Below are 23,985 nucleotides of genomic sequence, written 5' to 3'. Positions count from 1 at the left end.
AGGAAATACTTTCTACAACCTTGTTTATACTCCCAAATTTTGCCGTCCATTTCCCTTGTCAACATTGCTTCCAGGAGAGACGACCGGTGGGTCCAACCCAGCATTCTGTCTCCGCTAACCATTTGCCTTTTCATGACGTCATCACACCTCTGCACTGTCTTCTGGATCCCGAGAGGTCACTGGACAGCAAATAGGAAAAGTTCACAGGCAGTGACTTGGACACCCGAAGGAAGACCCCCCTCTTCTGCAGTGAAGAGTATAGAAGACTTGGGATCACATGACCTTGGGATTTAGGCCAGCATTTTGGGTGTGTAGATACTTTTTTTTTTAATTCAGCATTTATTTTGGGTGGGGGAGTGCTCCTCTGTCTGGCTCCAATACTTTCGGGCACAGACCTGGAACAAGCATGCTTTAAATTAACGGCATGGTGTCAAAGGGCCCTAAGTGACGCAGACAGTGCAGAGCTTTTGAAACCAGAAAGTTTTATTTAGAAGTGATGCCGACTGTAAATGGAACTTAACCTATCATTAAACAAGATTTTCATGCCTTACAGAAAGTGCAAAGCATTTCCTTTTCATTCCACTTGTGTGCGAGAACATTGAAGAGCTCCAGCTACTGTTTATAACAGAAACCTCTCAAACCGCCAGAATCCTCAATAATAATCTTTAAATTAGTGATTAGCCGTTGGTTATATGGCCATTGCCTTTCACAGTCAAATCCATTTAGTACAATACAATTTAAGCCCTTTGCTTAGCAGAGTGGAAAAAAAAAAAGGAAAGATTTTAGTCTCGGGTTCCTGTTTAGTTTGCCATTTATATATCTAAATCATATACTGTTCTCCATACGGGTATAAAAGGTTTAATAGAAAAAACTGGATAGAAAGTGTTTTAAAAATCGTTTAAGAAGCCAGCTCCCCCTCCGCTCAACCGGCCTAAGGACCTGTGAGTCATCACGTCCTATACAGTGTACTGGACGTGAGGACGCAGAGAGACATACCATCGCTGGAGCAGCACAGGAGGAGGGGCTGAAGGGACCCATCTTGGGAAACCAGGCACTTAACCCTTGCAATGAGCTCCACTGCAAGGGTTAAGATTTTATTTGCCGGGAGTTCTTCTTTAAAAGCTCAACTCCAACCAAACAGATGAAATACATATGAGGCAGTTGTTTTACCTGTCAAAGTATTTGTATCCATTCAGTTCTGATATTTAAACAGCTCTGCCACACACCACAGCCCTGTCTGGCAAAAACATTTGATGATGTAGTAATGAATACAAAGCTGCCTTAATCTGTGTCATTTATACCCGCTTGGAGTGCAGCATTTACCATACCCAGGATCACCTTACCTTTATGTCATCCCTTGGCCAAGAGTTCAGCATGGACGCAATGTGACCCTTATCATGGATCGTTATAAAAAGCCCTCTGAAAAAGAAAGAAAAAAAATGTGTTAGTGCCTTCATACCTTTATTTTCTGTGTTTTATGATAATTAATTATGTCCGACATCATTTTCTAAAGATAAATTGTTTTATTGAAATTAGCATTAAAAAAAAATGTAAAAACATTACAAAACATTAAACCAGCCTAATAAGTACCAATATTCTGCGGGCCATTTCACATGGCTGCTCATAACACCTATTTGGGAAACATTTACAAAAACTTTCCATTTGCTTCACAAAATCCTGCAAATAAGTAAATGTTATAGTGGAGACAATTGTGTTATAGTGGAGATTCTTGTTTGAGACAAGTGATTGCACTGTTTCGGGTCACCGTGCTTCGATTTGCAAGCTGCAGGCAATGTTAAAAGGAGAACTATAGGGTTAAGGCTTTTCCCCATAGTTCTCCTTAGGGTAACGGGAGGACACAAGCTGTAGCTCGCGGTATACTGAGACGCCGCAGCTGAAGCGGATCCCGACAATTATGTCTGGAACCGCCCAGCTGTGTGACTGACAGCTGGCTCTGCCTATCTAGAGGCAGAGCCAGCTGTACCCGCCCCCTCCCCCGTCTGTTCCGGCAGTCAGCGCTGGCAAATCGGAGCGGGGAGAGGGGAATCCAGCCCCTCCCCTGTCACGGCAGAAAGCCGTGACAGGATCGAGAGGTGATTGAACGCCGGTATGTGTTCGCTCACCTCCCGATCTACTGAGCCGACCTGTGACAGTTTCATTGTCACAGGTCGGCTAGAACTATGGGGTGAGTGAAAAGCACTCACCTCATAGTTCTCCTTTAAGGTAGTATTAAAGTCTAATTTGTTTTTACATATATCTACTGCTAGCATATTATGTTTCCGCCGCTCGCTCCTGGCTGGAGAGAAGAGGAGAGACTCACTGTAAGTGAATGCATGCAGCCGGGAGCATGCCCGTTGGACAGAGTCTGTGGGACAGGAAGACACAGCAGTCTGTGCTGGATCAGAGACCGGCACCAATGCTGGTGGGACTGCTGAAAACTACTGGAAAGAAGGAAGAAGGAAGAAGATGATCGGATCAAGATTAGAACGGGGAAAAAAGGGAGGGTTTAATGTCACTTTAAGTAAGTGTTGTCTGTAGACATTTTGAGATAATGAGAATGTTCCTCAACTGCATCTTGATGTCTGTATAGCATTTGTGAAGCTTCCCATGTGGTTTTTCTAGGGTTCTTTAGGCAATGGTTAAAGCTTATGTTTAATCTGCTTATATTTTTCCTTCTCCGGTCCCTTCCCCCCCTCTTCATCAACATGTTCATGTTTTTTTCTTCCACTTTCATTAGTTACCTCATTGTAGGCCCAGTGATGACATTAGCGTGTATAAAATAAGATATGGCATGAAAATGGAATATCTAAAAAATTCATGAACATGTTGATGAAGGGGGAGGGAGAAACTAGGGAAGGCAAAATATTGGCAGATTAAACTTTGATTCTCTATGCAATGGAGTCAGATCATGGCTGGTGGGAGGGGAGTGAGATAGAACTTATGGAAATTCAATACAAAAATACATGTGTTGTTTAGTTTTTGACCAAAGATACCCTTTAACATAAAATAGGAATACAGGCAGCCTTAGCTCTACCGCTGTTTACTTAGAATTTGTCTTTTCAGATCTGCCGATGGCAAGCTTGATAAAAGACGCTGTATGCTGTGGATAGAATTCCCCTCTGTGATTAAAAGTGTTACAAAAAAATAAATAAAAAGAAGAAAACTCAGACACATTTCATAATGATAACTTTATATCTTGCAGCATTTTTCAAAACCGTCTCCGTCTCTAAATGCCACAATTTGCCTGTTTTAAAGAGCACAAAGGATGTTCCTTTGAATCCCTTTAAAGATCTAAAGTGCTTTTTTGGCATCATTGAAGATATTTTATAGGCTCTCAATAAAAGGAGAATACTGTCTGCACAAAGGCACTGTGGGGGAAGAAAGAGTCAGAATGGAGTTGCGGCCCATTCCATGGTGGAGTGTTGCTTGTTGAAGACAGAGGGGAAAGATTATGTAATGGGAAGAAAACGGTTCTATTTAATACCAGATCAAATGTAGATGATCGGTTCCACCATCCGAATCATCACAGGAGAGAAGGAAGCCAGGAAATATGCACCATCATTAAAATTACATAAGAAATTCCGGACCTTTTAGCAACTGTTTGTTGGAAGATGAGAAAATGCGCTGATCTTCACTGAAAAAACGTCAACGATTGAACCCAGGAGAATGTGCCAAATGTGTCCAATGTTATTCACATTCACACACAAGGGTTGATTTACTAAAGGCAATTAGGTGCTCCAATTTGCAAGGGACTTTGTACTTTGCAGGGTAAATCTGGCCATACACCTGTCAATTTCTTTCGCTCAACCCGCGGGCTGAACGAAAGAAATGGACGCAATTCCTCCATCAACACAAACAGCGTGTCGATCGAGGAATCACGCTGTTTGCATTGGATTGTGACAGGTGGCGGCTGCACCTGTCAGAATACCCGATCATAGCGGGCAGCTCATTGGCCGCCACCTCTAAATCGTATGAAGATTTTGCAAAGGGAGCCGACAGCCCCACAAACTGTGTGAATTTCGGCCGGCATCTTAAAAGAAGAACTATGAGGTCTATGGGGAAAAGCCTTAACCCCATAGTTCTCCTTTAAGTTTCCCCTTAACTTAGTGAATGAGGTGAAGCTCTGCCAACATCCATCATCCAATCATGTGCAAACAACATTTAAAAAATACATTAAAAATGCCTCCCTGGGTATTTTTTGCTAAGTGAAATGTCACCACATTCACTGAGATATGGGAAACTTTCCCTGAAAAGTACAAATTTCCTTGCATAGTGAACAGCCTATTCGCCTTTAGTAAATCAACCCCTGTGAGTCTTTTGGAATTCCCATTTAAAGTAGACAAAAACCCAAATCACTAACAACATTTACACATCTAGCAAAACCCCACTGCAAGGGTTAAGATTTCATTTCCCCTTAGTCTTCTTTAAAGACTACGACTAAGAAGCTCATTTTAACAATAATCGCAATATTTGGCGGAGTAGCCCTTTAATTAGTCATTGTAGGATGAAGCTTTCTGTAGAAAATCTAAAGACATTTTGAGATGCCGGCCATCATTAGATTATGGGAGCAATGCTCTGGAGAGAAGCAGTCATTGTATAGCAGCAATGCAGTGAACTAAAGCGGACTCCGATGCCATTTACAAACAGAACACACACCAGATTCCGCTGGGATAGTTTATTAAAACGTATTACCACATCACTGGTGTCCCGCCCCAGGTCCGCCCCCTTCTAACAGGTTTCATTCAATCACGTGCTTAGTCTCTATGACTGTAGTAGATCGATGATCTGTTGTAGATGTTCTGAGGGCAACAAATCTATACTGCTAAAAGGTGGCCATATGCTGTGCGGACTTGGTCCGGTTCTTGAGGAACCAGATGACATTAGCACAGTTGGAGGCCACCTTTAGCACTTTTATGCATAAAATTCTCTTTAAAAACCTTTATAGAAATCAGTAATGGATTCCTGGAAAACCGCACAAGTTTATAGCTCTTAAATTGCTTTCAGACTTCGGTTACTATATAAAGAGGAAAGATTTTTCTAATTCCCCAGCAAAACATGACAATTACAAAGGTCAACCGTAGTTCTCATACTTTTCCACTTAGCAAATGTACTGTAAAAAATACATTTTTCTCTTTTTCTTTTGACGACAAAGAATCTTTGCTGAACTTTGGTTTGCCCTTCTGTTTGCCCCGCCCTGTGCCCCTGCCCCCACCTTCTCTGATCTATTGCTAAAATAATGTCTAGAAAGGTTTACATTTAATATAAACAACCTCAGAAGGGGATAGGTTGGGCCTGAGAAAAGGCAGTGGTTTACTAATTAACTGATTCATAGGAAACTGTGTTAGATACTTTAGGGTATGTATAGCATTTACAAAAATACATTATTTTAATGGGGGTTTATCGAAATACACAACCCTCCTCAGCATAATACAACAAGGACGGGTGTGAACTACTCATCTCTCACGTTTTGCTGAAGAACGGGAGCCTCAGTAACAGATCCTGCCAGCAGCGCCATCTAATGGGGATGTCTGGTATCAACGCTCATCTGTTCAGTCATTATAGCTCTGTGTGAATGGAGAGAAGATCCTGCTGCTGGAAAGAGTCCACAGTGCTACAGTAAGGAAAGGTCAGGCTCATTGGGCAGAAAAGTGATTTGATTTTTTAAAATCTACTTTAAAAAAGAACTCCAGATTTTTTAAAAAAAAACTTAACCCTTGCAGAGGGGCTACCCCCGCACTGCAAGGTTCATGTGCTTGTTTTGTCTAGGGCAGTGGTGGCGAACCTTGGCACCCCAGCTGTTTTGGAACTACAACTCCCATGAGGCATCAGCCACAGACATAACTCCCAGAGGCAGATGCATGTTGGGATTTGTAGTTTTGGCACAGCTGGAGTGCCAAGGTTCGCCACCACTGGTCTAGGGGATGAAAATAAAGAAGAAATACTCACCTGATCCTTGGATGGATGTTAAAATGCAGTCTATTCCCCGGGCTCCAGTGGTCTAAGGACCCATGAATGACATGATCATGCCTAATACAGGCCTATTAGACTTGAGGATGCTGAAGGACATGCCATAGGCGAAGTGGAGGGAGAGAGAGGTGAGCAGTCACTGCTACAGGATCGAAAATCGGATTACTTTTCGCCCCTAGACCAAAACGAGCAATGAACACTTGCAGTGTAGGAGTAGCCCCACTGCAAGGATTAATTATTCTACAACCTGGAGTTCTTCTGTAAGATGTATTTATACTTTTGCAACTAAAATGGGATAACGCCTACTTTATATTCGTTTCCCATTCACACATTGTCTTGTAGTGGCACATCTCATTATCAGTTGTAAGCTAGATTTAAACCATGTCCTAACAAAGGGCGAAAGATCTAGCAGCATTGTATGTTAATAAGAGCAAATTAAATCTGTCCCCCTTTGTCCAGGAACAGACTCACTCAAAAACTATTCAGAGTAGCTTGCAGTCTGCCCAAAGGCCCGCTCCAAAGACGCATCTAAAAAGGTAACAAATAGTTGAAAAAATATATTTTTAGGTATACTGTGTGAATAGGAACATAAACATATAGTGTTTTTTTCTCAAATTTGACTGCAAAGGTGGAACTACAATATAAAGTGAGGGTAGCCCCACAGGCCCCCACTGCAAGGGTTCATTTTTCCCAATCCCGGAGGTCTTCTTGAGGACACCCATAACCAATGAATAGTGCATTCAAGGTAAAAGGAAAATAGTTTTCTATTTTACTTATTTTTATCTTGACTAAAAATGTAATCTTACATTTTTTTTTTCTTTAGTCAGGTAATTCTGAACTATTACTTAACATTGTGTAGTTTTCTATTCAGCAGGCAGGTGGAGTTCAATGTGATGGTGAATCCCCTACAGAGCATCAAATACCTGTTGGTCAGTGTATGGACAGTTTAAGAATCTGCAGAACAAACCAAAATTGGGAAGATCCACGGTAAGATCCACTTCAATTCCTTCCTTTCTTTCTTAGTGGTAATTAACATCCGACTTTGTTCAGAGAACTGGCTTTCCAATACAAAGTATTTATGCTGGGGTGGACGGCGGTACAACGATCCCTTGTGATTTTGCAATCAGGTTTACAAAATTATCCTACATTGATAAGAAATCCATATATGAAATGCTGGTGAGAAATACTGTGTAGCAGGGCGCTTATTTTGGGAAGCGCCTCAAGACGCTTTGGAAATCTTGTCCAATCTTTATAAGATTAGCCAGCTGGACACAAACTCATGGGGGCTCATATCTAACAGAGCAGATAACGGGCGTAGAATTATGCCCATAACTAGAAAAAAGAGTTTTTGTTTTTTTTACCAGATCCGCGTGATTTGTCCCTATAGACTTCATATGGGACGCTTGAAATTGTGTTGCATTTGTTATTGCACGTTTTTGGTAACTTTCGTGCATGTTTAGCCCATTTACATGAATTTGCTCATAAAAACGTGTGACTTTATATATGCGCAAAAACACGCTAAAAACAAAAAAGTCAGTGCAGAGCATCGTCACCCCTGTGTGAAAGATCATCGCCCCCGTGTGTGTGTAGGCCTGCACCGCTGCACTACACACACACTGCGACCCATCTCATTCATAAAACCTGGCCAGTGTTGTGCAGCCAGCAAAGCCCCACACATTTCCCTCTGCCACACTGGCCAGACAGCAGGTCACGTGACCAGGCTCTTCTGCCAGCTTTAATTCAGTTCTGTTGCTCTCTCTCTGCCAGCTTCAGAGGCCCGAAGAGACGCAGCTCGTTTGCAAAGCACATGGTTGTGTTTGATAAATGTGAATGTTTTTTAATTTATTATTTATTTTAATTTACTTTATCAAGGCGCCCCCTAGTTTATAACTGTACAAGGACAAGCCCATGACAAGGATGAGGATCACAATAAATACAAAAACTTAAAGCTCTAGAATGCCAGATTGATGTGCAAACTATGTTCATAAAAGAGAGGGGCCAAGCCAGCATAATAATATATAGAAACATATGGGTTGCCAAGGAAATAAAACAAAATTGTAATGAGCAAAAAGAGAGAGAGAGACGAGGAATGTATAGAGTCGGGATCATTAAAAGGAAAACTGTAAGTTTGGATCAAATTTATTTTTTATTTTCTATTTTAGGGTTTTCTGTATTGATTGATATATATTTGCTGTGTATATGAAGTTTTTGGTTTACAAACTACTTTATAGTATAACTAAATGTAAAACGTTTTTTGGTTTGGGTAAAGCATTAAGGGTTTGGAACCACGGTCAGGTTTTATTGGAGGTTTGTATCCTTGTTAGGGAGACTCACTCTCTCTAAATTGTCCTGATCACCAATGTCACCAGGAGTGAGGGTACAGCCAAAATTCTGAGTTGCCACCAGAATAGGAGTACAGGGAAAATCTTACAATGGTGACATGTTTCTGTTACAACTTTCTAAGAGGAGATTTCCCTCCCATTGGAAATATATCCTAATTTCCTATTGAGTCTACAGGACAGGGAAAGAATGAAAATCTCCTTAATAAGACCCCAAAAAACGAAAGGGTTTATGAGTTGCCCCTGCTCAATCTAAAACTGAAAAGAGAAGTAAAGACAAACCTTTTTTTGGGCTTTACTTCTCTTTTGGGTCACAGGAATAAATTTACAGATGTATTCCTATGACCCAAAGTTAGCATTTTGTAGGCTACTGTCTGCTATCTGCTGACAGCACAGAGCCACCCCGCAGTTGGGAAGGATCCTGACAATATTGTCAGGATCCACCCCACTGCCTGATTGACAGCTGACTCTGCCTCTCTAGAGTCCCCCAATATGTGCTGGCGGAATGCAGAGGGGAGGGGAGAAACCTTGTGGGGAGCGGTGAGGAAGCTAAGCAATCAGCGGTCATATGAATTGGGAATACAATATGAAATTCCCAATGTATTGGGTAGATTATATTTTACTCTCCCAATAATTCTTTTAATTTAAGGAAAAGGTTTGGCCTTAAATATCACTTATTACAGTGATTCCCATTTTACAAAGCATTAGGGATTTTTCTAACGAGGGAGCATAGCAGAAGCAGTTTACTTTCAGACTCTCTGTCTCTCTCTAAAGCTCTATATTGCCACGTGTGCAGAGAAGGCAGAGAGAGGGAGAGATGGGGAGGAGTCGCTGCTCTCATTTTTAGTTGTACAGCTTGAGCTCTGTAACAGGGTCTGCCTCCCCCAGTCACCCAATAAATGTCTTTTCATTAGATTTGGAATACTCCACGCTCTTACGATGTCTCCTGAAGGATTGTGATGTCACCTTCTACAGTATTTTCTAACCTTCCTTTAAAGCGTTTCTTACAGCACGAATGGCGTGAAAGGCCTGATGTATTAGGGGACTTCCCATTTTAGCGCTTTAAGGATGTATAGCAGAGTGCAGTGGGTTAATCAAGAATTGTAAAAAAAAAACCTCTGCACCCGCCAAACAGTCACACTATTACAAACAACCGTCCCGTTCTGATCTTTGCTATACGCTGTGGTAGCAAAGTAGAAAAGAATTAAAGCTTGTGCATTCAAAACGCAATGTGATATTTCAGGAAAGCTAAAAGCCGCGTAGCAAAATCGGGAACCCGTACAAGCTGTAGACGGATACACTCAATGCATTAGATGCCATTATAAAATACCACAGGACAAAAAGCTTCTATATTTTGGATCAATGCAACTTACATTTCAGATGGAACCAGTTCCATCCATTAAACCATTCATTTTAACAAAACCACTCCGCTACCTATATAGCCAAAACTTATTTAATAAAGAAATTAACAAATCCCATAATCCTACATGGGCAGCTGAATTTCGGAATCACAAAAAAAAACAAAAAAAAAAAAAAAAAAAAAAAAAAAAAAACACAACAACTTCCAGTATATTTGGTACAGAGCATGAAAAAGTTTGATAAATAATATAAAAAAGTTTCAAAAATAAAAAAATTACAAAAATATTGTAAAATAAAAAACTTCTACTCATTGTCGGAGGTCTGGGGGAGGGAAGAGACTGTTACATCAGCCACACTCAGCATTTATCTCCTCTCCCAGCATGCATCACTGCTACTGTACTACAGTGATTGGCTGGGAGACACAAAGGCACATAACAATCCTCATTGGCTGTTCTGCTCTGTGTGGTGCCACACCCTAAAGAAAACTTTATGCATATATCCCAGAAAGGGCAATACTATGTCCAAATAAATAATTGTAATATTTACAAATATTATTTTTAGTGGCCACCCCCTTTCAAGCCAGAGCTCTTACCAACCAGGGACGCTCTGGACAATGTCCTGCCCAGTTTCTGGCAACCAGTGATGTCAGTGAGCTGGGTGGGAAGCCATACAGCGCACTGACGGCACCTCCAGCAAATCCCCCCTGTGAAAAGTGAAGGGACACCTGCCTGAGGACATTGTTTGACTGGCAAGAACACCTCAGATAAAAAAGGTATGCATTTAGGGGTCTTAAAAAAAAAACACAACTGTGGGAGAGCAGTGCTTTATACTACCTTACCTTATGTTATTTGTACATTTATGGTAGAGATGACTGGTCTTCTAGGCCAATGCCTTTCATGAGTACTTTTTACCAAGAAAGCTTGCAACAAAATAGATTTAGGTACTTATGATAGCTGCATGTACAACTACAATCTTTTTATTTTGTTGGACACATAACTGAATTCATGTTTTATTATCTCTGCCTATATTTCAGCTTTAAAATGATAAAAGCTCACTGGTTTTCAGTTATATTTCCATTACCACACACAGTGACACATAACAATGCAGATTTTGGGTCACCTTATCTGAACTCTTTGTATTGTCTAAATCACGAGAACAGTGATAAGGGTATATAGGAAGTCCAGGCCCTATACCGTTTCCATGTTTTCCTAAGGAGGACAGAACTTCCATTTTACATGGACTTGGCTGGGACCCAGGCGATCGGGGCCGATAAGAGAAGCCATAGGTAACGAGGTCAGGACTTGTAAAAAATCAAAAGCACGTCTTTTCTATTTTTTTATGATTATTTTGGTTGAACTGGAAGAGAAGGTTCAGGTGGAGTGGAAATCCCAAATGAAGAAAATAATAACTGCGAGGATGTTGGTCTGGGTGGGTAGCGCCATCTCCACAGAAACTATCTAAACAATGTTTTATCTTCAGTTAAAGTGCTTTCTGCTGATCTAATGAGGTTTTCCCATAATTTCCTGCAGAATAATTCATGTTTCCTGAAAAGCAAATTCCTTAACAGCTCTCCTGTGAGTACTGTACACATGTTCGTTAAATGAGCTTTCTGGTTCATTTTCAGCTCAAAAGTGAAATAATAGAAACCATGTTTTGTTATTTTCATTCTCATTTCTTAAAGTGAACCTGTGTAGTATAAACGTCTAAGAATAATTGTTATGTAGGGTGTCAATCCCCCAAAAACTGTGCATCCATAGTAATGTGGGACAAAAATGTTGAAAGCAGAAGTAAAAAAATGGACATTTTGCCCGCCATTACACACGTGGTACCAACGGAAACTCAGCTGGCCAATACTGGGGGATAGACTGTTTTTTGATTAATGTGGAAACCTTTTTATTATGAATACTAATGACAACCTGTATAAGCATTGGGGTCTAAGAATGCACAAGCAGCCAGGGTTGAGAGCACTGTATAGGAGAGTTCAGACACTCCTTAGTCAAGTGTCTGCACCTGCATCCAACATCTGAATGGGCTTTGAGCATGGAATGTTCACAATGCTGAAGATATCCTCACCTGCACTGCTCACAGGTGTCCAGAGACTCTAGATCATAGAAAGGATTGTTTTATACTGTACACAATATATCTGCTAGAAACTAGCCAATAACTCATTGCTTACCGTGGTCTTCTGAAGGCCAAGCCGTACTGCTGACATGCCAAGCCCACCGTGGGAGTGTATACAATAGGCATGAACCTCTCGATGTCTGAAGTCAACACGCGATAGAACAGCTTCTCATTCCTGTCTTGTAAAGTCATCAGGATAATGTATCTGATGGAAAACAGAAAGGAAAAATCAGAGCAGAACCACTGAACCGTATATAAACCATGTGCAAAGAAACCACGCGGTCACAAAAAAACAAGGCGTTTTACAGAATCTGTCAAAAAAATCAAATTGAGTTATGTAAACTAAAAAAAGAAAAAAAAAACAACAACAATTGTCAAAATGTCACATATTAAAAAATCTGGAAGTTGCTCAGATAATCAGGACAAGACAAGTCGGACAAAGACCAGTGATGAGCAGGGGCTTGGAGTTTGCCCAAGTCCACACTAAACTGTGACCAACGTACCCCCTTCCCAGCCCAATCCGTTGCCACAGTTTTCTGTGGGCTTGGGCAACACAAAAATCTGTAGCTGGATTCGTTGAAGCATGCCAAAAAATGTTGCCACAGAAAAGGGGTTACCAGGGGTACCCAGGAGGTACAAGCCCCACCCCATCCCACCTTAATTACAAACTCCACAGCACATACAAAACGCTTCCATTCACAGTAACAAAGTCAGGGCTATATTTCTGCATAGCCATTGTGGGCCATGGCCTAGGGTGGCAGGGCTGCTGAGAGGTGGCACACAGCCTCTCATACATCATATTCCTGACTGCCAGCAAAACATTTGCTTGTATAATAAAAAGGTCTGTGTAAAATAAAAAGCACCAGTCTGCAGACCAAACCAGCAGGGTACCCATTGTTACTGCCCCTGCACCACCTGTGCATTTCTGCTGGTGTAATGTTCATTCTGCTCCGATTCGGTACACCTAAAGCTGATCTGCTAGTTTGTCCTTGCTCTTCTAGCTGCTGTTGGGTGTACAGACACCGTGAGGAAAAACTGTCCTTTCAGCCTCTACTACTCAACGTTGGGTACCCCCCACCCACCTCCTTCTCTACTCTGTCCAAAACATACTAACTAGGTATTGGCTATACATACATACATACATACATACATACTCTAACCAACTAAGTTTTGGCTAAGCATACATAAACTAAATGTTGGCTTTTCATACACTTTAAAAACCAACTTAATATCCATACATAAGATGGTTATATACATACATACATACATACATACATACACTTTAAGCCATCTCCCAATGTCAAGCGCTGCTCCCTGTACGGGGTCCTCTTCATTAAGCTCCCCACCCCCAAAAAAAAAGTTATGGCTGTGGTTCCACTTTAAGTGCTTTTTTTCCCCCTTCTTTACAGAACATGATGAAATGAAACATGACTGCTCAGTTAACAGCGCCATACAGAGATCAAATGGAAACTAAACAAACATTTAACATACTTGTCTAGGTCGCTGGACTTGGTTTCATAACTCTTCAAGACACGCAGAACTTGTACATCTTGGCTCAGGAAACATGGAGGAAGGAGGCCGTGAATGCCAAGCTGCAGACGTTCTTCAAGTGTGAATGCCATTCCCTGACAAAACACAGAGACATATTGTTATGGCCACCTGTAACATTATAAAACAAAGCATTCTCTATATTCCAGAAGATTAAAAAAGTACAGCGGGCCAGTCACATGTGTGTTAAAAGTGGTTACTGACATTTACGGCTCATTTACAGCCACCACATGCTTTACTACAGTGCAAGTTAAATGCGTTGGTGCAATTTGGTGCCATTCATTTGCATGGCACCTCTACGCACCTTGCCGACAAAGGTAAGTTGCCGCGCATGCATCATTTTTTTTTTTTTTAGCAGCGCACTGTAATGCACATCTGTCGGTAAGGTGCGTTGGTGTGACAGAATGAATGGCACCGCATTGCACCAATGCATTTACAATAGCTGCATTAATAAATGCATTTAATTATATCTTCAATTAACCCATACCCCATGGGGCTTAACAAACCGATCTGAAAAATCAGGAGCGGTGTATGAATACTTCCATGGTTCTGCATGCTAAGCAAGACTGAAAGAGGGAAAATAAAATCTCCACTCCCATAATACAACAAAAGCTTTCCTTACTTTATTCTACAGTAGTGGTGATCACCTTTTGAGGTTATAAGGTGGCCTCAACTGTGGCCCATATATTACCAAGAGGCCACACATGATATACAATATATGTAATGCTACATAAAACTGTAGACATCCTACAGAAGGTGGCCCATGACTGTAGACATATTGCATGTTATGGCTGGAGACTGTAGACATACTACAGGAGATAACCAGATACTGTGGACATTTTCCATGTTGAGATTGGAGACATACTACATGACATGACCAGGGATTGTGGGCATGTTCCATGCTGTGGTTGGAGACTGCAGACATGCTACAGTAGATGACCAGACACTGTAGATATGTTCCATGTTGTGGTTGGAGACTGCAGACTTATTACAGAAGATGGACAGAGACTGTGGACATGTTCCATGTTGTGGTTGGAGACCGTAGACATGCTGCAGGACAAAGACTAGTGACATGCAACATGAGATGGCCAGAGATCACTGCCATCAGAGCCCGTTTAAAAAAAAACAATGCTTCCCCTCTCACTACTGCTGGCATCCAAGGGAGGTACAAATACCAAGGTCCGCAGGTTGGACACCAGGGCTCTATGTACAACATGTCCAATCAGTGTAAACAAGGATACGGATCTCCTGGACTCTATATTAGCTATTTTCCCGCTGCAACAATAGGAAGTAACTTCGATAAAAGAATATATTTTAGGATAAGAGCAGTATTTCATTTTAATGCCATATTCTACCTTCCATTAGAATGTTTTTTTTTTTTTTTATGGCTACAATGACTCCGTCACTTCGGTCTAGTCTTGGTCAACATCCATTTCACTTTGGTATAATTATTTTGATTTAAAGTTAAGGTTTTCTTAATGGGTACACTGCTCAGTACATGTCACTCTGGTTTAGTCGACTTCAACATCTATTTCACTTGGATATATTATTTTTATGAAAAGGTTACTGCACAAAAATGCACATACGAAAGGAAAGTGCCATTTGCAGTTACATACATGGCTCTTAGTTTTTTTCAGCCAGGCCTGCTAAGCTAATCTTCTAACTAATAACAGCTTTGAACAGGTCTGTAATACCCGATCCATTAGCTGTAAGATTACATGCCTTGTGCTTTTAGTGCAAGTCCTTATACAGCAAAGTGCTATAAAAGGAAGCAAATTAAACTCGGATTGATCAATGAGCAGATCTAATAGTAAGATGTAAACATATGGATCCAGGTCATGGAGCTTCAATGGGAGTTAACATTGTGACCCCTGCCATACCGAATACATTGTCATCAGTGCTTTGAGGATGGCCATACATTGCTCGAGTTTTGGCCCAGTCCTAAATTCCTGCCACTGTCAGTATACAATAGCCCGGTAGGGTGAAATACCCCCCATCCACACTGTTTATTAACGCAAGGGGTTAATAAGAAAAAATGACCAGTTAATGGCCAGTTTTATAGTAAATAACTCAAAATATGTGCTACGAGTATGTCGCCTTAAATCAGTGTTGGACAAATCCCACGAGCCAGGTCGCCAACGCAACTTAAAAATGACAGATGGTGCTTAACTTTTGAGGTTCCCTCTAGATCAGTAGTTCTCCACCTTTCTAGGGCCGGGACCCCTTGGTAACATTTGCCAAGTTGTGGTGACCCCCAACGGTAAAATTTAGGGATGACGCAACTGCTGCTGCGACATCTGGCGGCGCGGTGGGAGAACTGACACTGCTGCGCTAGGAGAGGGCTAAGGAGGACTCTCACCTTATTATTTTTTAATAATTTGTTTCTTATTTCTTTTTAATCGCTTTTTTATTTTTTAAATTTCTTTAATAATTTTTTTATCTATTTTTTTTCCCCACTTAACTTCATTGCTGTCACACAGAGGTAACAAGCCCCTCTGTAATAGGAATTGGAGGGGACAGGTTCTCTTTATTGACCCCGTCACCTCCAATACAGGAGTCCTAGCACAGCACTGTGCTGGAACTTCTGTGACAGGTGAGAGGGGAAGACTGCTATCCCCTCTCACTGTGTACACGGAGCGGCAGGTTTACTTTTAACCCTGTCGAAAAAAAAAATAACTTTCTCCTGGAAAGGTTTAGTCTGTTCGATGAGAGTTTTTTTTTTTCTTTTCTGACTGAAAAAAAAAAAAAAGGAGCAGAGAAAGCGCTTCTCTCCTGGGTGGCCGGAAGCCACTAGGCGACCCCTGGCAAATAGTCATTCGACCCCCGAAGGGGTCCCGACCCCCAGGTTGAGAACCACTGCTCTAGATGTCAATGGAGCTGGCTCCTAACGTCCTGCCTTGCTCCCGGATTGTACAGGCCGGTTCCTGAACTCTATACGAATTTGTCCAACTCTGCCTTTAAATATACACTGATCAGCCGTAACATTATGACCAATCGTCTAATATTGAGTAAGTCTCCCTTTTGCACCAAAACAGCCCTGGCCCATGGAGGCATGGACTCCACTAGACCACTGAAGTTATTCTGTTGTATCTGCCACCAATCCATGAGTAGCAGATCATTTAAGTCCTGTAAGTTGTGAGGTGGGGCCTCCATGAATCGGACTTGTTTTTCCAGCACATCCCATAGATGCTCAATTGGATTAAGATCCGGAAGATTTGGAGGCCAAGTCAACACCTCAAACTCATTGCTGTGTTCCTCAAACCATTCTTCAACCATTTCTGCAGAGTGGTGGGGCGCATTCTTCTGCTGGAAGAGACCACTGCCATCAGGATAAAGTGTTAAATATCGATATAGAAAGTCAGGGAGAATAACCCATTCTTGTTTTCTTTGATGAAGAAAGAAAAATAAAGCAATAAGCATCGGCCGGCAGATTCCCATCGGTGCTCTGGCTCTGCTCCAGAACAGTCGTCTAACAGGGAGAAAACCATAACAAACATCTTGTCATTAGCAGAATTAAAATACATGTTATGGGCCCAATTTCCTTGGAGACCAACATGTTGATGGAATGGAATTTCTATGAGAGTTTAATGGACCTATCGGAGCACAGGACATAGACAGTCTCCCGCAGTTCGCGCTCTCTTTCTACTCTTTCAGACCCCACACTGAGCAGCAATAAATCCCATAAAGCGGCACTCAATCACCTAGATCATTTCTAGTGCCCCACAAATAACGTGCCTTCTCCTTGTGATCTGCCACCACTTTTACATGGTACTGTCTGCAAGCAAGATTATATTTCTTAAACGCTTGGGAGAACTAAATGATGTCACATAGAAAAAAGGACTATACACATTGGGGGGAATTTATCAAAACTTGATGAGCAGACAAAATCTGGAGCAGCTATGCAGATCCTCTCTTCAGTTTGTTCAGTTAAGAATTGAAAATGAAACAGAGGTGCTTATTGGTTGTCATGCACAACTGCTCCAGTTTTTGTCTGCTCTAGTTTTGATAAATCCCCCTTACTGTGTTCAAATGTAATGTAACAGCTTCATGACCGAGGCCTTTTTTTTTCATTTTTTGTTTACATTTATTTTATTTAATAATAATTTTAAAAACGTATGTTTTTAACTTTACTTTAATTGCCGTCACATAGGGGGGCTTACAAGTATGCTCATCCTGATGGCCGGGAAGCCGGCTCCATGCTCCCTTGTCGCCAGGTGATATGGGAGAATGAAGCTGGCTTTCTGGCCAATCAGGATGTGATCCGGCCGGCTTCATGATTGGCCAGCTTCCCGAGCCAATCAGGAAGCTAGACAGCGAGTCATTGCATGCTGCCTGGTTTCCTGATTGGCCAGCTTCCCGACCAATCATGAAGCTAGGCGGCGAGTTGTTACATGCTACATGGCTTCCCGATTGGCTGGGAAGCCGGCTCCAAGCTCCCTAGTCATGACGTGCGGGAGCATGCAGCTGGCTTCCCTGCCAATCAGGAAGCGAGGCAGCGTGTAATGACTCGCTGCCCGACTTCCTGATACCGGAAGCTCAGGTATCAGGCTAGGCATCGTATCATTTGGGCAAGTACGAATTGGGCGAATACCTGGCATCGGCACCAATACTAGTATCGGTGCACCCCAAATACATAGTCATAGCAATCTCTCATTGGTTGCTCTGCAGCCAGGGTACACAGCAGCAGACAGATGCAAACAATGACAGACTGATTGGGGAAACCAGATGAGCATATACTACAAATCAGCACCAGACTGCTTACAATCTGACAATACTAACTTTACCAAGCACTCCCGCTTACAGGGCGAGACAAGCAAGCAACAAATAGTGAAGAAAAAGAAAAAAGAAAAAAGAAGAAAGAAAAAGAAGAAGACTATACAAATAGTGAGAATCTCTTCACAATTAGAGAAAACTACTATATAAAATCGGGTTCAACTGATTTTTTTTAAACTTAAAAGCATCAGAATTCATCACTCAGCTAGTTACACTGCTACGTATAATAATATCCGGACATGGCGGAGAAACAAGAGCGATCTTTTGCCATAAACAGGTGTTACCGTTTTCCTGTCCAAAACCGGTCAGACAGCTGGATGTCGGTCTCCTGAGTCATCGGAGCAGAAAGGTATTCTCTTCTCTTACAAATAAAGAATACTTTACATTTCTTCCACAACAGATATCAGATGACTGCGAGCATATGGAAGCCACAAATGTCCTATCTGTCCAGAATGGAGCGCCTTTCCATAAAAACAACGGAGTGAAGGGGACGACCTTGCAGGTTGGACAATGACCCCTTCCATTCAGGGCAGAAAAATCCGGGAAATTTTACATGACATTGTGGAAAGGAACTGTGTCATCAACATATTTTTCAATGAGTTGTGTAAACTTTAGGATGACCTTGAGCACATAAAAAAAAGTGATGCCTTAGTTTTTGGCATAATCCTCTGAAAACTGGTGTGATTGTTTTGGGCCACCGGAAACTTTTTCTCTGTGATAGTAAAAGCCCAACTCCAACTTAATTTTTTTATTCTTTTTATTTTATGTTTATTTTTTAAATTAATTCCCCTATAGGGGTTAGAATTAGGGATGCACCGGTTTTTGGGTATCGAGTACAAGTACCAATATTTCTTTTTCCGGTACTCGCCGATACCAGAAGTCCCATTAAGGAAGCCAGGTGGCGTGTAATGATTCGCCACCTGGCTTCCAGAATAGATGGGAAGCCGGGCGGCGTGTAAAGACACCAGGTGACAAGAAAGCATAAAGCTGGCTTTCTGGCCAATCAGAAAGCCGGTGAACGTGTAATAACTCGCTATCCAGCTTCTTGTTGGCTAGCTTCCCGACCAATCAGGAAGCTGGGCAGCGAGTCATTACACGCTGCCCGGCTTCCCAATTGGCCTGGAAGCCGGCTCCATGCTCCCTCATCTCCTGCAGAGGTTAAATAAATCACTGCATGACATATGGACCAAGGGAAAAAAAAAAAAGAAGCCACAGAGCCGTTAACCCCTCAAATATCTGTGAATGTTTGTGCTGTGGAAATATATAGGCCTGAACGAATGTTCTTTTTATGTAGCTTCGATTTTTTTTCATGTAATACAACATTATGTCCTCTAGATGGCAATAGAAAGTACTTATTTTCCAAGCTCATTAGTGCTATCTGGTGGCCATAATGCGGTATATCATGGGAAAAAAACATTCGAAAATACATTGCCTTGTTAAAAAAAAAAAAAAGAACATCAATTTTGGCATACATCCGCAGAGAACGAACATTCACAAATGAATGCAGGTTGAACCGCCCTGCGGATAGTTTATTACTCAAACCCAAAATCTCTTCTACCGAAAAACCCTTTTTGATCATTCTAGCAATTCTTGTTTTGGACTTAAGTTACACTTGAACTCGGATTTGACTTTTTATAGTGTAAGGGTCATGATCTCAGCTATTGTCCTATTTTCACCTTAATTGAACTTCCCCTGCAAGATATAGTCCCCACCCTGACCACATAGGAAGTCACACAGAAACATTCCTTAGTAATTGGAGACTAAAGTGCTTTGATGCATTAGGAAGGTGTGTAATAGTTCCTGTTTCCAGTATAGCGCAGCATAATATATGTACAGTACATAGTGTGATACACTTCACCACTACACATTCTTTCACCCGTGGTTTGTATTCAAATGGCTCCTCGTTTCCTATATTCTCCATGAATAGGATATCCTGCAATTCAAATCGCAAACACTTCAAATTTGTGAAAAAAAATGGCATTGTCTGACCGTTGCAGGTTTTCTTTAAATGGCCACATTCACTTTTCATAAAACAAATGTTGATTTGTAGAAGAAAGGATTAAATATTTTAATTTCTATTCGCTTATTTTAATTTCTTGTCGCTTAAAAAAGAAAATAATGGAAAAAAAGAGCTTCTTCACACTTACTTCTATGTTAGAATGTGTGACCAGTGACATGGTCACACGTTTTAACGTAATCCCGCCCAGTTTTTCGGTGGTGGAATGCGTGACCGCCAATAGGTGAAGCATTCCAGCTCTTTCCCAGCTGTTCCAGGGCAGATCGGCATCACAAATCGCATGTGCAGGAGAACCGATCTGCCCTGAGACAGCTGATCGGTCCTGAAATGTCACTTCTATCCGACTGCGATCTCGCATTTCACCGCACTCACAAAGTCGGATAGAAGTGACATTTCAGAACTAATCCGCTGTTCCAGGGCAGATCGGTTCTCCTGCACATGCAATTTGCGATGCCGATCTGCCCTGGAACAGCAGAGAAAGCCTTGGAATTCTTCACCTATTCCACCGCCGAAAAACTGGGTGAGATGACGTTAAAATGTGTGGCAACGTCACTGGTCACACATTCTAACGTAGTCTCAAACTTTGATAGATCACATGCCTACCTGTAATCATTTAAATCAGAGAAATAGATTATAATAGGGAACATTCCAGTGTAATATTCCCCATTATAATCCACTTGTTTGATAACATTAAATAGCATTTCACAACTATTATACGCTTCATTATCTTGTTTGCTTTTTCAAAAAGCAAGTATAAAAAGAAAAGTAATGGTGTAAAAAAAAAAAAAAAGCAATTCCTGGTTTAACCAATTATTTTTGTCATATAAATTGTTAATGGTAAACATGTCCATTGACAATACATAAAACTGAGAACAAAAGCAGAGGTGTGACCATTGCCCATTTATAACTGGGGATATGGCAGGAGTGTGTCCATTGCCTATTTATAACTAAGAGAGTATGGTAGGGGTGTCCACTGCCTATGTGTAAATGGAGGCATAGCAGGGGTGTGTCCATTGCCAATATATAAAATGGGGGCACGGCAGGGATGTGTCCATTGCCGGTTTATAAATGGGGGCATAGCAGGGGTGTGTCTATTTCCTATATATAACTGGGGCCATGGCAGGGGTGTGTCCATTGACAATACATAACTGGGGGCATGCCAAGGGAGTGTCCATTGCCTATATATAACAGGGGGAATGGCAGGGGTGTGTCCATTGCCTATATACAGTGTAAGTGGGGGCATAACAGGGGTGTGTCCATTGCCTATATATAACTGGGGGCATGGCAGGGGTGTGTCTATTGCCTATATATAACTGGGGCATTGTCCATTGTCAAAATACTTTGTGCTTGAAGGTGTCCCTCATTCTCATTGCAGAAAAGAGGGTGTTATGTGTCATTATTGTGTCCTAAACAGACCCTAGGGCTGGCAGATGGAACCACAGTACATGGTGGAGGGCACCGGTATCCAACACACCCAGAAGAGTGCCAGATGTGAAGAATTCTACAGGAGGCCATAGTCCTTGAAGAGAATGAAGTGAGGATTCGCCAACCACCAGAGAGGTTGCTGTTAAAAGTCTTTTTGCAATTTTATTTCCAAGAGACGGTCACTTTAAGACTTCTCCAGAAAACAAATTCATGCAGTTTACTTGCCAAAAACACAGATTTGCAGACAATGCAAGTTTTGTAGACTTTTTTAAAAATCTGAAAAATTGCCTGGAGTTATATCTTAAAAGCATTTCCAATGATCTAATTGCTAAAGATAATATGGTAAATTGTGGGACCATGAAGAAAATACAGTGAACCTGTTTTTTGTTTCCCCTTGCAGGCAAAAGAAACATGGACTATGTCTGTAGGACTGAACATTATTACCAAATAGGTTGTCTTTTCTCATACTGACCATCAGGGGGCGATAGAGAGCCTACATAAAGAACTGTCATTTGGGTTCCACTCTACAAGCTGCATTAGGAAGAGAGATCGGCGGCTGGAGGATTGTTAATAAAAGCATCAGACATTGTGTATCAATCTCAATGGCACTTGAGAAATGTTATTGTGAATTAAGATGTACGTCTTATAAAAGAGAAACAAGGCTTTGACACGTGCATAGGCAGTAAGACAAAAACACTCAAGTACTTGAAGTTTACAGCAAATAAAGACATTGACTTTCTTTAACACAGCTGTGGTGACAAGTGCCTCATCCAATGTACAATGAATCCACCCAGAACAGCCTTCTTCATCTTGGATGGATGGGGTGCCAAAAGTAACCGTCCCTAATACCACAGTATTCAAAAGTAATCCATTTGGAGGGCACAATGGATCCAGAACCCTTTAAAAGGGGGATTTCTCAACTTTATTACAACACTTACCCAAGTCGTCCCCCCCTCCCCCGTGTGTTTTAATCAGATAGCCCCTAAAGTGTGCACTAAATGCACCGGGCTGCATTGATCTGCATTTTGACAGAGGCAAAGGGCATCACTGCATGCCAACATGCTGTGGCGCACAAAGTAGGGCTCATTCAGATGGGCGTACATATTCATACGACGTATAGACCCATGAAATGACCCAATGCCGGAGGGGACAGGTGCTGCATGTAGTTGCGTGCAGCAGCCTGTTCTTCCATTACACGCAGCACTTGTCCCTTCTGGGATCGGGTCATTTTATGGACATGCACACCCTACGGATGAGGCCGAAAAGGTGTTTTTGTTAAAATGTTTACGATAGTTAAGGAAAGAAAGAAGTAGACTGTATAATGTTTTTTTTAATTAACGCACCATCTCTACGCAATGCACACCCGGGCAGGCGTTCTAAGCCATGAGTGTGAATGGGTCCTTACACAAGCTTTAAAAAGGTATAGGAGGAAAGGAGGTGAGCGACGACCACCGCAGGACCGAGGATCAGGTGGGTATATCTTCTGTATTCTGTCCTCTAGACCAAAAACAAGTAGTTAACCATTGCAACTTGTTTTTAAAGTGTGGGGGTAGCCCCACTGCAAGAGTTCACTTTTTAAATAATTGGAGTAATTGGTGTTTCCTCGGTCGGTTTCCTAACTGTAACACCAGTGGGCCATGCCCGTGTAAATGTATGTTGCAACGGCCGCTTGAAGCCTCCATCAAAGGCCCGTGTGAAAGGGTGACAACACAAGAGCACCATTGGGAGACAGAGCATTGCCACGCTATAACAGGAAGTGCCTGTACAAAGGATCACCAGATATTTGAATGAAAGCTGCAGATTTAAAAATTAAATTAGAAGTTAAGTAAAGCTTATGAGATTTATATTGTTTTAGTGATTGCGTTTGCAAATACTTTACTGCTTCCAAAGCAATCCTTTGCACCATTAAAAGGAGGAGAACTGTCCGCTCAGCAAGAATAACTATGTAGAAGGGATTTGCAAGTCTGCATATGTGCAATAGTTCTTACTTTCTAAAGTTCAGATGTTGCGCAAGAAAAGCTTCTCCTGGTATGTTGTAGACAATGTGTGCAGAATGAGCAGGGGATCGCCTTCCTCCCTGTGCAGAATGAGCAGGGGATCGCCTTCCTCCCTGTGCAGAATGAGCAGGGGATCGCCTTCCTCCCTGTGCAGAATCTTGGTGTTTAGAAGTTGTAGTTTCCTGCAGAATCAGCTGGTCCCATGAGCACTGGCCCTAATATCCTGTTTTAGGGGGGCTCCTTTCCCTTGCAGGGCTTTATGGATTCACCCTTGTGTGTGCGCAAGTAAGCTGTGCGTGTCTCTGCAAACATATAGACAAAGCCAGGCAAACCAATGCTCTGCTCTTTATTTCTCCCCTCCTCACTTCTCCCTCCAAGCTAATAGATCAATAGCTGCTGGAGACTGCACTGTCTCTTCTGATCTTGTACTGGGCAGGAA

General features: G+C 41.8%; 1 protein-coding gene across 1 annotated transcript in view; it reads right to left on the bottom strand.

The window, feature by feature from the left end:
* Positions 1-23,985, bottom strand: part of ME3 (malic enzyme 3) — a 126,467-nt gene that overhangs the window by 75,953 nt on the left and 26,529 nt on the right. The window contains exons 3-5 of the mRNA XM_018553248.1: positions 13,278-13,411; positions 11,842-11,991; positions 1,344-1,419 (exon numbers count right to left, since the gene is read on the bottom strand). Of these exons, the coding sequence (XP_018408750.1) occupies positions 1,344-1,419; positions 11,842-11,991; positions 13,278-13,411 (360 nt within the window). The remainder of the gene's footprint in view (positions 1-1,343; positions 1,420-11,841; positions 11,992-13,277; positions 13,412-23,985) is intronic.

The sequence above is a fragment of the Nanorana parkeri genome, unplaced genomic scaffold (assembly GCF_000935625.1).
Source record: "Nanorana parkeri isolate BGI_ZX_2015 unplaced genomic scaffold, ASM93562v1 scaffold114, whole genome shotgun sequence".
Lineage (NCBI taxonomy): Eukaryota > Metazoa > Chordata > Amphibia > Anura > Dicroglossidae > Nanorana > Nanorana parkeri.
Note: the sequence above shows the minus strand (reverse complement) of the source record. Positions and strands in the feature narration are given on the sequence as shown.